General features: G+C 48.2%; 1 protein-coding gene across 2 annotated transcripts in view; it reads left to right on the top strand.

Moving 5' to 3' along the window:
- The window catches only part of HBEGF (heparin binding EGF like growth factor), a 22,779-nt gene extending 11,831 nt beyond the window's left edge, over window positions 1-10,948 (top strand). Inside the window, exons 3-7 of one of the 2 annotated variants that reach the window (XR_003678383.2) lie at window positions 2,421-2,598; window positions 8,138-8,293; window positions 9,084-9,174; window positions 9,507-9,714; window positions 9,831-10,948. Coding sequence is in view for 1 of the 2 variants with exons in the window: in XM_024125256.3 (XP_023981024.1) it covers window positions 2,421-2,598; window positions 8,138-8,293; window positions 9,084-9,156 (407 nt within the window). In the remaining variant the exon portion in view is untranslated. Of the gene's footprint in view, window positions 1-2,420; window positions 2,599-8,137; window positions 8,294-9,083; window positions 9,175-9,506 lie in introns of both variants that reach the window. The other variant, XM_024125256.3, reaches the window with a different exon arrangement.
- The last annotated feature ends 873 nt before the right edge of the window (window positions 10,949-11,821 follow it).

Genomic DNA, 11,821 nt, shown 5'->3' with positions numbered 1-11,821 from the left:
TTCTCTAGTTGCAGAGAGCGGGGGCTACTCTTCATTGTGGTGCGCAAGCTTCTCATTGCGGTGGCTTCTCTTGTTGCAGAGCACGGGCTTTAGGTGTGTGGGCTTCAGTAGTTGGGGCACGTGGGCTCAGTAGTTGTGGCTCGTGGGCTCTAGAGTGCAGGCTCAGTAGTGGCACACGGGCTTAGTTGCTCCACGGCATGTGGGATCTTCCCGGACCAGGGCCCAAACCCGTGTCCCCTGCATTGGCAGGTGGACTCTTAACCACTGCACCACCAGGGAAGTCCCTCTCCCTCCTTTTTCTGATCGGCTGGGCCCTCCTACCTCAATTTCACCACAGCCATGGTCATTGGTTTCCTCTGAGCATCTGCCTCACCTTCTGAGTTCTGAAAGGGCCTGGGTCTGTACCAGAGGAAACAAGAGTCTATGGGACTACTGGCATCTGCCCCTTCTTTTTTCTTGGGTTTGCTGGGCAAAGACTATTTTTCAGGTTAGGGATCCTATCCCCTAAAATAAATAACTGTTACCATTTATTAAGTGCCTCCTGTATTCTAGGCACTTAACATGTTATTGTGGGTTAATTAATCCTTGCTGCAACCCTCTGAGATAGGAACACCTGTTCTCCACTTTTTACCGAGAGCTCCAGGGTTCAGAGAGATTAAGTGACTTGCCCAAGATCACATGGCTGAAATTCGAGCATGGGTCTGCTGACTTCAGAGCCCATTCATTGTCTCATTCCTGGCTCAGCATCCCAGGTGCTCTGGGCTTGTCTGGAAGAGGGGACTGGCTTGTGTGAGGCAGCTTGGTGTGTTGGGAAAGAGCACTGGATATGGAATCCAGAGACCACATTTCAGATCCCAAACCTGTAGGACCTTGGGCAAGTCACTGCCTTTCGAGACCTCAAGTTTTTCAACTGAAAATGGAAAGCCATATTTTTTTAAGTCAATTCCACCTTGAGGATCCTAGGACTCCAGTCTAATGTATGATGCTCATCATTCTGCCAGACATGTGCTATAGCCATAGACAGCAGGCACCTTTTTTCTGCTGGGACAGGGGAGGGGAGACTTGTGTCAGACCCCTGGGCTGATGGGCATAGCCCATGATCAGTCCCAGCTGGATGTCTGTGTGAGGTTGTTTTTCCCTTTTTAAGTGTGGAAAGAATGGGGAGAGTTATCATTGTTCTAGTTCCTTCTGGTAGTTCTTTACTTTCCATGTTTCTGCTTCTTGTGCACTCTACTCCCCATCACAGGGAGCTATAAACAGGACATCTGGGGATAAATGTAAATGGACCTTTGAGAGAAGTGGTGAGCTGCAAATAGCACACAGAGCAGGGTAAATATTTTGCTTGATGTCAAAAAAACAAGGCTCTTTGAAATTAGCACACTATTGTAAATCAACTATAGATCAATAAAAAATTTTTTTTAATTAAAAAAAATTTAAAAAGTTAAAACAGTAAATCTCTGACCAGGGGTGGCCTGCTTGCTGTCCCTGAGCCTGGTTCTGCTCTGGGCTCATGGTCCGCTGCTGCTAATGGGTACCCCAGAGGGGACCACCTGGACATGGGCACTGTTCTTATTTTAGGAGCCTCTTCCTTCTGAAATACCCTCCAAGTACCTTCTCCAGAAGCAATTTTTATCTCTGACGCTGTCTTCCTGCAAATGGGTCGCTGAGTGCAGCATCAGGAAATGAGGCTGATTTAAGGCCAAAATAGAAGCAAGTGGGTGTGGGGGAGTAGGAGATGAGGATGGACAGTGGGGTGGGAGTGAGGTCAGTAGAATTGCCCAATCAGCTGCAGTTACTCAACAGAAGCTAGCATTCTTAGAATGAGGTCCTTTTTTTTTTATTTTTTAGTGTCACTTGGACCCAGTAGTCTTTTTTTTTAAACATCTTTATTGGAGTATAATTGCTTTACAATGGTGTGTTAGTTTCTGCTGTATAACAAAGTAAATCAGCTATACATATACATACATCCCCTTATTCCCTCCCTCTTGCGTCTTCCTCCCACCCTCCCTATCCCACCCCTCTAGGTGGTCACAAAGCACCGAGCTGATCTCCCTGTGCTATGCGGCTGCTTCCCACTAGCTATCTATTTTACGTTTGGTAGTGTATATATGTCCATGCCCCTCTCTCACTTCGTCCCAGCTTACCCTTCCCCCTCCCCATGTCCTCAAGTCCATAGAATGAGGTTCTTAAACTGAGTTTATGAAATGCCTTCCTTGGGACCCCCCAGCCTCTACTTCCTGCACCACTTTTGGGAGGTCTGCCCAGTCAGTCTTCCTTCAGCTCTTGGGAGGTACTGAGCCGAGAGGCCTTCCCAGGCCTCTGACTTCAGGTAGGATCAAAACATCCTTCCAGACACTGTGCTGTTCTGATTTTTTCCCCTGAGGAAGTCGAAGACTTAACAAGGTACTTTTCTACTGCAGCTGCTTTCTCTTCCAAGCCACAAGCTCTGGCCACACCAAGCAAGGAGGAGCGTGGGAAAAGAAAGAAGAAAGGCAAGGGGTTAGGGAAGAAGAGAGACCCATGTCTTCGGAAATACAAGGACTTCTGCATCCACGGAGAATGCAAATATGTGAAGGAGCTCCGGGCTCCATCCTGCATGTAAGTGTCCCTTCCCCAGGGCTGACTGTTAACAGCTCCCTCTTTGTCAGCCTGGTAGCTGTTCCTGGTTGTCAACTGTTCCTTGAATTCATAAATCCACCCAGTTTCTTCTCAACCTCTGGGAGGAAGTTGGGAGGAGGGGAAATATTTTTAGTCAGCGGAAGGGCTCCCCCCAGCATAGGATGCAATTTCCTGTGGCGTGGGTTTGTGACGCTCTTTCATCTTTGGGGGCATTTCCTGCTTGCTCAGAAATGAGCACACGCTAGGAGAGCTGACACCTGAAGGCAGGTTCTTCATTTCTGCCTCATGCCCTACTCCAGATGGGAGAAGCCAGTAGGAAACATGGCAGAGTGGGGCTCCTGGGTGGAGTGGAGCTCCCGTGGCCTTCTTTCCCAAGTCCTGCAGGTAGGTATGAGGTACATTTGGATATGTGCTATGCAGGTATGTGTACTCAGACATATGTGCATGTGAGTGAGCAAATGTGGGTTGATTCTAAGATATGGCCGGACTGTAGAGAAAGCAATCATTGTGAGAGCAGGGAGAAGCCCCTCCTCCCTTCTTCCTTACCCTGGCGAGGGCCAGGAGGTGGGGGACATGGTGGGTATTGACCTTTGGCTATGGGGGTGGGAGAACACTTCCTTTGTGTAAGATTAACGGAAAATGGAACCCAACTCAGTAGGCATCAGTGCCCGGTCAGGCAGCGCCACCCCTTCCCTGGGCAGGGGTGTGGGTGGAGAGGCCATGGGTTCCCCAGCCACTCTGCTAGGCCAAGCCCAGCAAATGGCTGCCTTGGCAACCCCTCAGGGATGACGACACTGCCATGCTCTGTGGCAGGCATAATGTCACCACTGTGCCTGAGACCAACACCCACATCAGGCTGTAAACATGCACTCTCTTCTGCTGGGCCTGAGTTTCTGTGGAGTGGCAGCCTCTGTGACCTGGGAGGCTGTGGACAGAGTCAGGAGATTGCTGTGTGCACACCGCTTCCCAGCCTGTCAAGAAGGCTGGCTGCCTCGCATCTCTTCTCCTGTGATTGGTACAGATCCTTTGGGTTTTTTTTAAAGCTTCCTTGTCCCATCTGATCTCCTATAGCAGAGTTGCCCTGTATTTGGCAATTGTCAGACCCATCACCCCTCTCCATGTCTACAGTCACTTGTGCGTCCTCTCCTTTCATATCCTTGTAAAGAGCTTGGTATTGGAGGGGGTTGCTTAAGAGTGACCTAGACAGTGGGAGGGAGATGCAAGAGGGAGGAAGTATGGGGATATATGTATACATATAGCTGATTCCCTTTGTTATACAGCAGAAACTAACACAATATTGTAAAGCAATTACACTCCAATAAAGATGTTAAAAAAAAAAAAAAGAGTGACCTACACAGTCCCCAAATCATTCTTCCAGAAGTCTTGAGACAGGGCAGGGAATGTTTGTCCTAAATTTGTAAACTGGCCTCATTAGCACAGGGTGGAGGCAGTGACTCTGAGCGTAGTCAAGATGGATCGAGGCCAGAAATCTGTCTGACCAAATCTGGCCGAACTGGTCCAGGGCGTTGGTGGACGGACTTCCACTGCTCAGCTGAGAACCCTTTTAAGGCTTCTCTCCTGGAGAGCTGAGCTTGACTGACTACCTAAGCCCAGAGAACCTAGATAATGGTGTCCAGGGTCAAGGTGGCCCTAGGGATGGTGATGGTAACTGTGACAGTGCCTTCCTTCCTTTGCCCTGGAGATTTACAGTTTACATTTAATATGAGTTGAGCCCAACAGGTCTCTGTTGAGCACCTACTTGGTGCCAGCTATTCTAGGGGACGGGAAAATACAGCCCTGTATTTTCAAAAGCCCTCTGCTGGGTAGGCAGGGCTTGCTGTCTGTACTTGAAAGATGAGGAAACTGGAGCCCGGAAGTAGGAAGTGATTTGTCTGAGATCAACAGCTAAATAAAGTGTGTGGAAACAGGACAGGCACTCAGGTGCCTGACTTGCAGTCCAACATGCTTTTCATGCCCCCAGGCTGCACTGGGTATTGGATTGCATCCTTCTTCCCTGTCTGTTCTTACAGAGTTGGAGCATGATTTTACAGAGGGCAGCTATTATACTAGAGGTCTCCTAAGGCTTTTTCTAATTGAAGAGCATGGAATCTGATGTGAAGACTCTGTGTCTGCTTCCTAGGCAGATTTTCAAGGGGCTGAATTCTGTGTCTGGCTTGGCTGCCTCCTGCCTCCAGCCCTTGGTAGTCAGGGCAGCAGGCAGCAAGAAGACACAGAGCTCCTGGTTTGGGAGAATGTGACATCTGGGCACCTACATCTGGGACGCTTTGTGGCTCCTTCTTGCCTCCAGACCCAGCAACCACCAGCTGGGGTGTGTCAGGCTGCCGTGGTGAGCTTGAGGCTGGCCGGCTTCCTAAACCAGCCCTCTGCAGCCATCACCCACAGGAAAACCCTTTTGTGTCACCAGCCAAAAGTTGCCCTCAAAGAGCAGTTTCCTGGGGCTCCTGATGAGCTGCTGACCCAGAAACTGGCTGCAAAGTTTCCTGTGGCTGGAGGAAACCTGGGGACTGTTAGCCTGAGGAGGACTCAGGGCTGGAAGAGAGACAGGCCTGAAGGCTCTACTTGGCCTCACTGCCCAGATGCCAAGAAGGAATGGCGAGCCCCCTTCTCTTTGGCTCCGTCTGACTTTGGTGCTCCCTTCCTCAGGATAATGGGCAGTATCCTCCGGAATCTGATTATATAGTAACTCCCACACATGTGGGACTTGGCCTTTTATTAAGTGCTTTTATTTGTATTATCTCATTTGAGCTTCACAAAGCTCTAGTGAGGTAGGCATTTATTATTCCTGCCTTTCACACAAGAAAACTGAAGCTTGGAAACGCGACCATAACTTGCTCCAGATCACCTGGCTAGAAATAGCAGCAGGACCAGTCTGGAACTCATGTATTCTGAGTCCCCTCCGCCAAATGGTGCCCCCTCCACCTCCTGGGGTAGGGGTGGAGAAATTCAATTTGGAAGATGTCTCTGTACTCTAGAGGGTCCTTGCTTCTGTTGTAATACAAGTTCTGAAATGGGCCACGGACGTGGGTAGGAGGAACACATCCTGGTTTGATGGGTCATTGGCTCTGGGCAAGATACACGATCTTGCCCTCACCCTGGGATGCTTGGAATGCTCCTTCCCTGGGGGAGCCAGGAGTTGTCTGCAAAGGGAGGGGGACGTGGGTAATATTAGGATGTTTACATTATTATCCTTTTGACTCAGGGTGGGGGTGGAGGGATTATGTAACTGAATTGCGGGACTCTGAGGCCAAGCTTTATTTCTATCATCTGAGTAAGTACCTGTGGGGTTTGAATGATGGGCTGGAAGTGAAAAACAGACTCAACTTCACCTTCCCTCCCCGCAGGAAAGCACAGTCTCTGAAGTCAGTCAGACTTCTGAGTCAAATCCTGGCTCTACCACTCACTAGCTGTGTAATCTTGGGCAGGTTATCTAACAGAAGTTTAGCCTCAGTCTCTTCATCTTTAAAATGGGGATAGTAACTCCTACTTCATAGAGATGTTTTTAAGATTACATGAAATGATCCTTGTAAAGCAATGAGCACAGAGTACTTGGCTCATAGTAAGCCTGTAATGTGTGCTATTAATTGTTATTTATCATTCAAGATAACAGTAATAATAACTGAGAGAGCAGAGTCAGACCGCTCTCCGTTTCTGCTCCAGAAACCCATCAGACCCATCAGATATGTGTTTCCTTCGGGTAACCTACACTGTTCAAATGGAAAGAATTATGAATTTGGAATTTGGCCCTTCTGCTCCCTAGTTGTGAAACATTTCGCAAATCATTTACTCTCTCTGACCCTAATCTTCGTCTTTCAACATGTAAAAGAAGTTATACCTGCCTACCAGGGTGTTATGAGTCTCAGTTAAGCTAGTCGATAAGGACAGTGTCTTATAAACTGTAAAGTGCTTTGAACAAGTGATTTTCCAGGGGTGCTCCTAAGAGCATCCTCTATGTCCCGGCAGGATAGGGGTCATTGTTTTGTCCACCTGGGCCGATGGGACAGATGCATGGAGAGGCTGGGCAAGGAGCTGTGTGCTCTGCTGTGGGCCTGACCTACATTTATCCTGCAGTGAGGTGGTTCCCCAAAACACCCAGGAGGAGCTGGGAAGGGAAGAGGTGCTGGGCAGGAAGGCAGGGGCAGCCCGGCCCCTGGGTCTGATACGTCTGCTCCTTGGAACTTTCCTGGTACCTCTCGGCAGGAAGAAGGGATTCCTTGCTCTGAGGAACCAGGTGCCTAACCTTCTCCCCAGAGGATGTGCAGTTCAGAATAGAGGGCCACCGGGTTCTCGGTGCTTCCTTCAGCAGTTAGTGGCCTAAAGTCCCCAGGCAGACAGTGCCACTGCATCCCTGACTGGGCATTTATGGATGTGTGTGGGCAGCACACTGAGCTCACCGTCAGAAAATCTGTGTCTATGTCTCTGCCCTGCTGTGTGACTGTGGGGAAAATAGCTCTGCCTTTCTGTAACATGGGCTCCTACCTACATCAAAGGATCTCTGGGATGCTCAGATAAAGAAAGGGATGTGAGGGAATTCCCTTGCAGTCGAGTGGTTAGGACCACGCTTTCACTGCTGAGGGCCTGGGTTCAATCCCTGGTCGGGGACCTAAAATCCCACAAGCTGCGCCGCGCAGCTCCCCTGCAAAAAAAGAAAGGGACGTGAATGTGCTTGTTCAACTGTAGGCACTTCTCAGTCTTCCCAAGGGCTTCCAGGAAAAGTTTTGTGTTAGAAGAGCCAGTTGCCATCTGATTTATTTCTTGAGTAAGAAAAGCCAAGGGTTTTTGTCTGACATTCTAAAATGTACTGGCAGGACAGGTAGGCAAGAAGATGTTTTCTTGGTTTGTTTGCTTTGTCCTGGGATGAAGTAGGCCTGATAGCCCAGCGTTCAGAGGCCAAAGGCCAAAATTCAGCTTACAAGTTGGGCCTTGCACCCAGGGGGAGCCGGGAGTTAAATGAAGGAAACTTGAGAAAAATGACTTCTGGCAAAGGAACAGGACCTATTAATAGGCTGGGCAGTGGCAGAGGGACTGGATGCTGGAAGCATCGGTGGGGAGGGCTGGGTTTATTTCTGGGTCAGAGTGTTGAGGGGCCTCACTAGAGGGAGTGATACTGAATCCCCACAGTCCAACCCACCAGCTCTTGTGCCCAAGTCCTCTGAACATTTTAACACACATGTAATTAATCATCCACACGTGGAACAATCTAGCCAAGACCTGAAGTCCTCCTTTGCTTTCTCCCTGCCTGGAGCAGGAATTTTGTGCCAGAGGACCAAAGGGAATGAAGAAGAGGAGGGCGTGGAGTGAAGGAGGAAGGCCACAGAGCCTTTAGAGGGGCTTCTAAAGAGTCTTGTACTAGAGAAGGCTAGAGGAAGGACAGGAATCACAGTTAGGGACTGACAGGATGAAGCTGTGAGGAGGGGGCTCTGGCTTATGTAGGTGGCCCGTTGCCAAGAGTGAAGCCAAACCACTAACTTCATCTCTGCTTTGTTCTGTTTTGGACCAGCTGCCACCCGGGTTACCATGGAGAGAGGTGCCATGGGCTGAGCCTACCAGTGAAAAATCGTTTATATACCTATGATCACACGACCATCCTGGTTGTGGTGGTCGTGGTGCTGTCATCCGTCTGTCTGCTGGTCATCGTGGGGCTTCTCATGTTTTGGTGAGTGTTACAGGCTGCTTTTGCAAATCACTTCTATTCCTCCTCCTCCAGGGTCTTCTACCTGATGGTCACATGAGCCCTCTAACCTCCCAAATTCTGGGCTAGGAGTCTGACTAACATTCCTGAGTACAGGCTCTCCAAGAGCCTGGCTTCTCTGGTATGACATATGTCCAGTGTCTAGAGCCCAGGGCAAAAATTGCCAGGCCATAGGAGGTCCTGCTTCTCACAGCAGGCTCAGCAACCCACCCATGGAGCCACATCTTCACACAGTTCTTTTTCCTGACTCTGTTCTCTGATGGCATTAGGGGGTGGTTTGGTAGTCAGGGCATGGGTGGTGCTATTGGTGTTTCCTTCCAAATCTGAGGCATCTAGTCCCCAGGCCATGCTTTCAATCCAGCTTATATTCTAGACTGAGGAGACCTACTAAGCACTCTGTGCCCATTTACAAGCAGTGCAACTCATGTGTTGTGAGACCTGGATCAAGTTACCTGTCTTTCTAAGGGTTGTAATCTTTCAGTGATTGTAATCTCTGTTCCCCTACCTCATAAAGATGTTGTGAGGATTGTATAAATGAGGTGAAAGTTCTTAGCAAATTGTAGCCTGCCATTAGAGACAGGCATCCTTTGGGGCAGTTGGACCTTTGGCCAGAGGTCTGTTGAGCTGCTGTATCCTCTGGGCTTTTCCAAGTATGGAGAGAATCCCTGGGCCAGAATCTTTTGGAAGGACCAGCTCTGGGACCTGCACCCTGCTGTAGCAGGCAGAGCTTGCTCACAAAACTTACTTTCCTCAGGTTCCACAGGAGAGGAGGTTATGACGTGGAAAATGAAGAGAAAGTGAAATTGGGCATGACTACGTCCCACTGAGAGAAACCTGTGCTCAAGGTAATGGTCCATCCTTTGCCCCATGGTACCATCACCGCCTTTCCTGGATCTGTTTCTAGGCATGCTGAATTCTTCTCTTGACCTAGGAGTTAGGGGGCAGGCTGCTATGGAGTCAGGGTCCCACTGAAGAATTGTTTTCACAAAGGTTCTTGGTGCTGCATCTCCACTTAGGGTGGAAGTTGCTAGAGAGATACCCAAGACCAATGCCTGAGAAGACAGCTTCTCTCGTCCTTGTCTCTTCTCCTTCCCACCCCTTCCCAGAAGATCTTAAGGAGACTCTTAAGACCTCTTAAGCTGGATCCAGCTTTAAATGCCTTCTTCTTGTGCTTTAGGAATCAGCTGGGGACTGCTACCTGTGAGAAGATACAAGTTGATCACAGACTCTGCAGAGGGGAAGGACTTCACAACTAGCCATGAAGATTCCTTCATCCCCAGTTGCCATCTAAATTGGGCCTCCCATAACTGCTTTGCCAAAATACCAGAGCCTTCAAGTGCCAAACAGAATATGTCCAGTGGGATCTGGGTCAGAAGAAAGCAAAAGTGAGGGACCTTCGTGCCCTTCTGATTCTCCTCCACCAAGCCCTACTTACCCCCATAAGTTTGTTTAAACACTTATCTTCTGGATTAAAATGCCAGTTAAATTCCATATGCTCCAGGATCTTTGCCTGAAAAAAAGGAAGGAGAGGAAGAAAGAAAGATTCGGGGACTGGAAGAAAGTAACAAAGATTGAGAAGCCATGTACTCAAGAAGCCACCAAGGGATCTGCCATTTGGACCCTTCAGTGCTGGATTTGATGAGTTAACTGTGAAATACCATAAACCTGAGAACTCTGAATTTTGGGACTTCTACCCAGATGGAAAAATAACAACTATTTTTGTTTGTTTGTTTGTTTGTTTGTAAAATGCCTCTTAAATTATATATTTATTTTATTCTATGTATGTTAATTTATTTAGTTTTTAACAATCTAACAATAATATTTCAAGTGCCTAGACTGTTACTTTGGCAATTTCCTGGCCCTCCACCCTGCATCCCCCACCATCTGGCTCAGCATTACTCTCCTCTGCTGCAAATGTGAGATGGCTCTGTGATCCATCTGTAGTAATCTATTGTCTGTCCACATTTCGGAAGATCTTCCATGATCTGAGTGCCCCAGGGGGAGTTCTGTATGGTCAGGATGTAGGAATTAACTTTGTCAGATCCACTCTATGAGTTGGACGGCAGTCTTGCCTAGGCGATTGTGTCTACCGTTTGTGTTTTGAAAGCCCAAGGTGCTGATGTCAAGATGTAACAGATATCAGTATTCCCGTGTGTCCTCTCCCTGCCCAGTCTCAGAAGAAGTTGGGCTTCCATGCCTGCAGCTTTCCTGGCCCCTCACCCTCCATGGGCCCTGGTCCACAGAGTGGGAACTCACTGTCCCTTGTGTCAAGACATTTCTCTTATCCTGCCATTCTTCTGGTGCTACTCCATGCAGGGGTCAATGCAGCAGAGGATAATCTAGAAAAGGTATTAGCAAAGAGAAAGGCTGAGGAGGAACAGGAAACATTGGAGCTGACTGTTCTTAGTAATTGATAACCTACCAATTGCTACAGAGAAGGTTGGAGGTGAGGAGGGCTTTTGTGTAAACCCACCCACCTCACCAAAACTACAAAGGTATGCTGTCGTGGTCCCTTCTGGAAGTTTCTGGTGCCATTACTGAACTGTTACAAACCTGAATTTCCAAACCTGGTTTATATTTATACTTTGCAATTCAAATAAAGATAACCCTTACTCCATAGCCTTCTGTCTGCTTGTTTTAACTGGGAGCTAGTTTAACATAGGTATTTTCTAAGCCCATAAATAGCCCAGGCCTATTTATGTATACTATCTCAGTATCCCCAACAACCCTTTGTAGGAGGTACTATTGTTCCATTTTTCCAGAATTGGAAACTGAGGCTTGGAGAGGTTAGGTAACTTGCCCGAGGATACACAGTTGGTAAGTGAGAGAGCTGCAACTGGTAATCTGATTCTAATCATGTGTCTTAGTACTTATATCATACCATCTGTGAGACAGGAGAGAATAGATCTTTCACATAGGAAGTTGGGCTGGCTGTAACCGGGAAGGACATCTGCCCATTCAGTGGGCAGACCCTGGAGTCAGGGCCTATGCTGTCTGTGCAAGCAGGCATTGCTTCTGGAGGGAACAAGTCACCTTTGACTCTCCTCTCATGCTCTACATTCCATCTATCATCTATCAGCAAATCTTGTCATCTCTTACCCAGACTTTTTTTTAACTTTCGGCCACGCCGCGTGGCTTGCGGGATCTTAGTTCCCCAGCCAGGGATTGAAACTGCGCCCTTAGCTGTGAAAGCACAGAGTCCTAACCACAGGACCACCAGAGAATTCCCTCTTACCCAGACTATTGTGGTGGCCTCCTGTCTCCTTTCTTCCACCTTACTCCCATATAGCCCATTTCCAACATAATAGCCAGTGATCATTTAAAACATAATCCAGATCTTGCAGGCCTTCTCTGACTACCCTATTATACGATAGCACATTCCTCTCCCACCCCACTCCTCTTACTCTCCTTATTATTCTGATTTATTTTTCTTCATTGCCCTCATCACCACTAACATATTCTTATTTGTTTTTGTTTATCTCTTCCTACTAG

The sequence above is a fragment of the Physeter macrocephalus genome, unplaced genomic scaffold, assembly GCF_002837175.3.
Source record: "Physeter macrocephalus isolate SW-GA unplaced genomic scaffold, ASM283717v5 random_228, whole genome shotgun sequence".
NCBI classification, from domain to species: Eukaryota; Metazoa; Chordata; class Mammalia; order Artiodactyla; family Physeteridae; genus Physeter; species Physeter macrocephalus.
The sequence above is the reverse complement of the archived record's forward strand: the minus strand, read 5'-3'. Positions and strand labels throughout refer to the sequence as shown.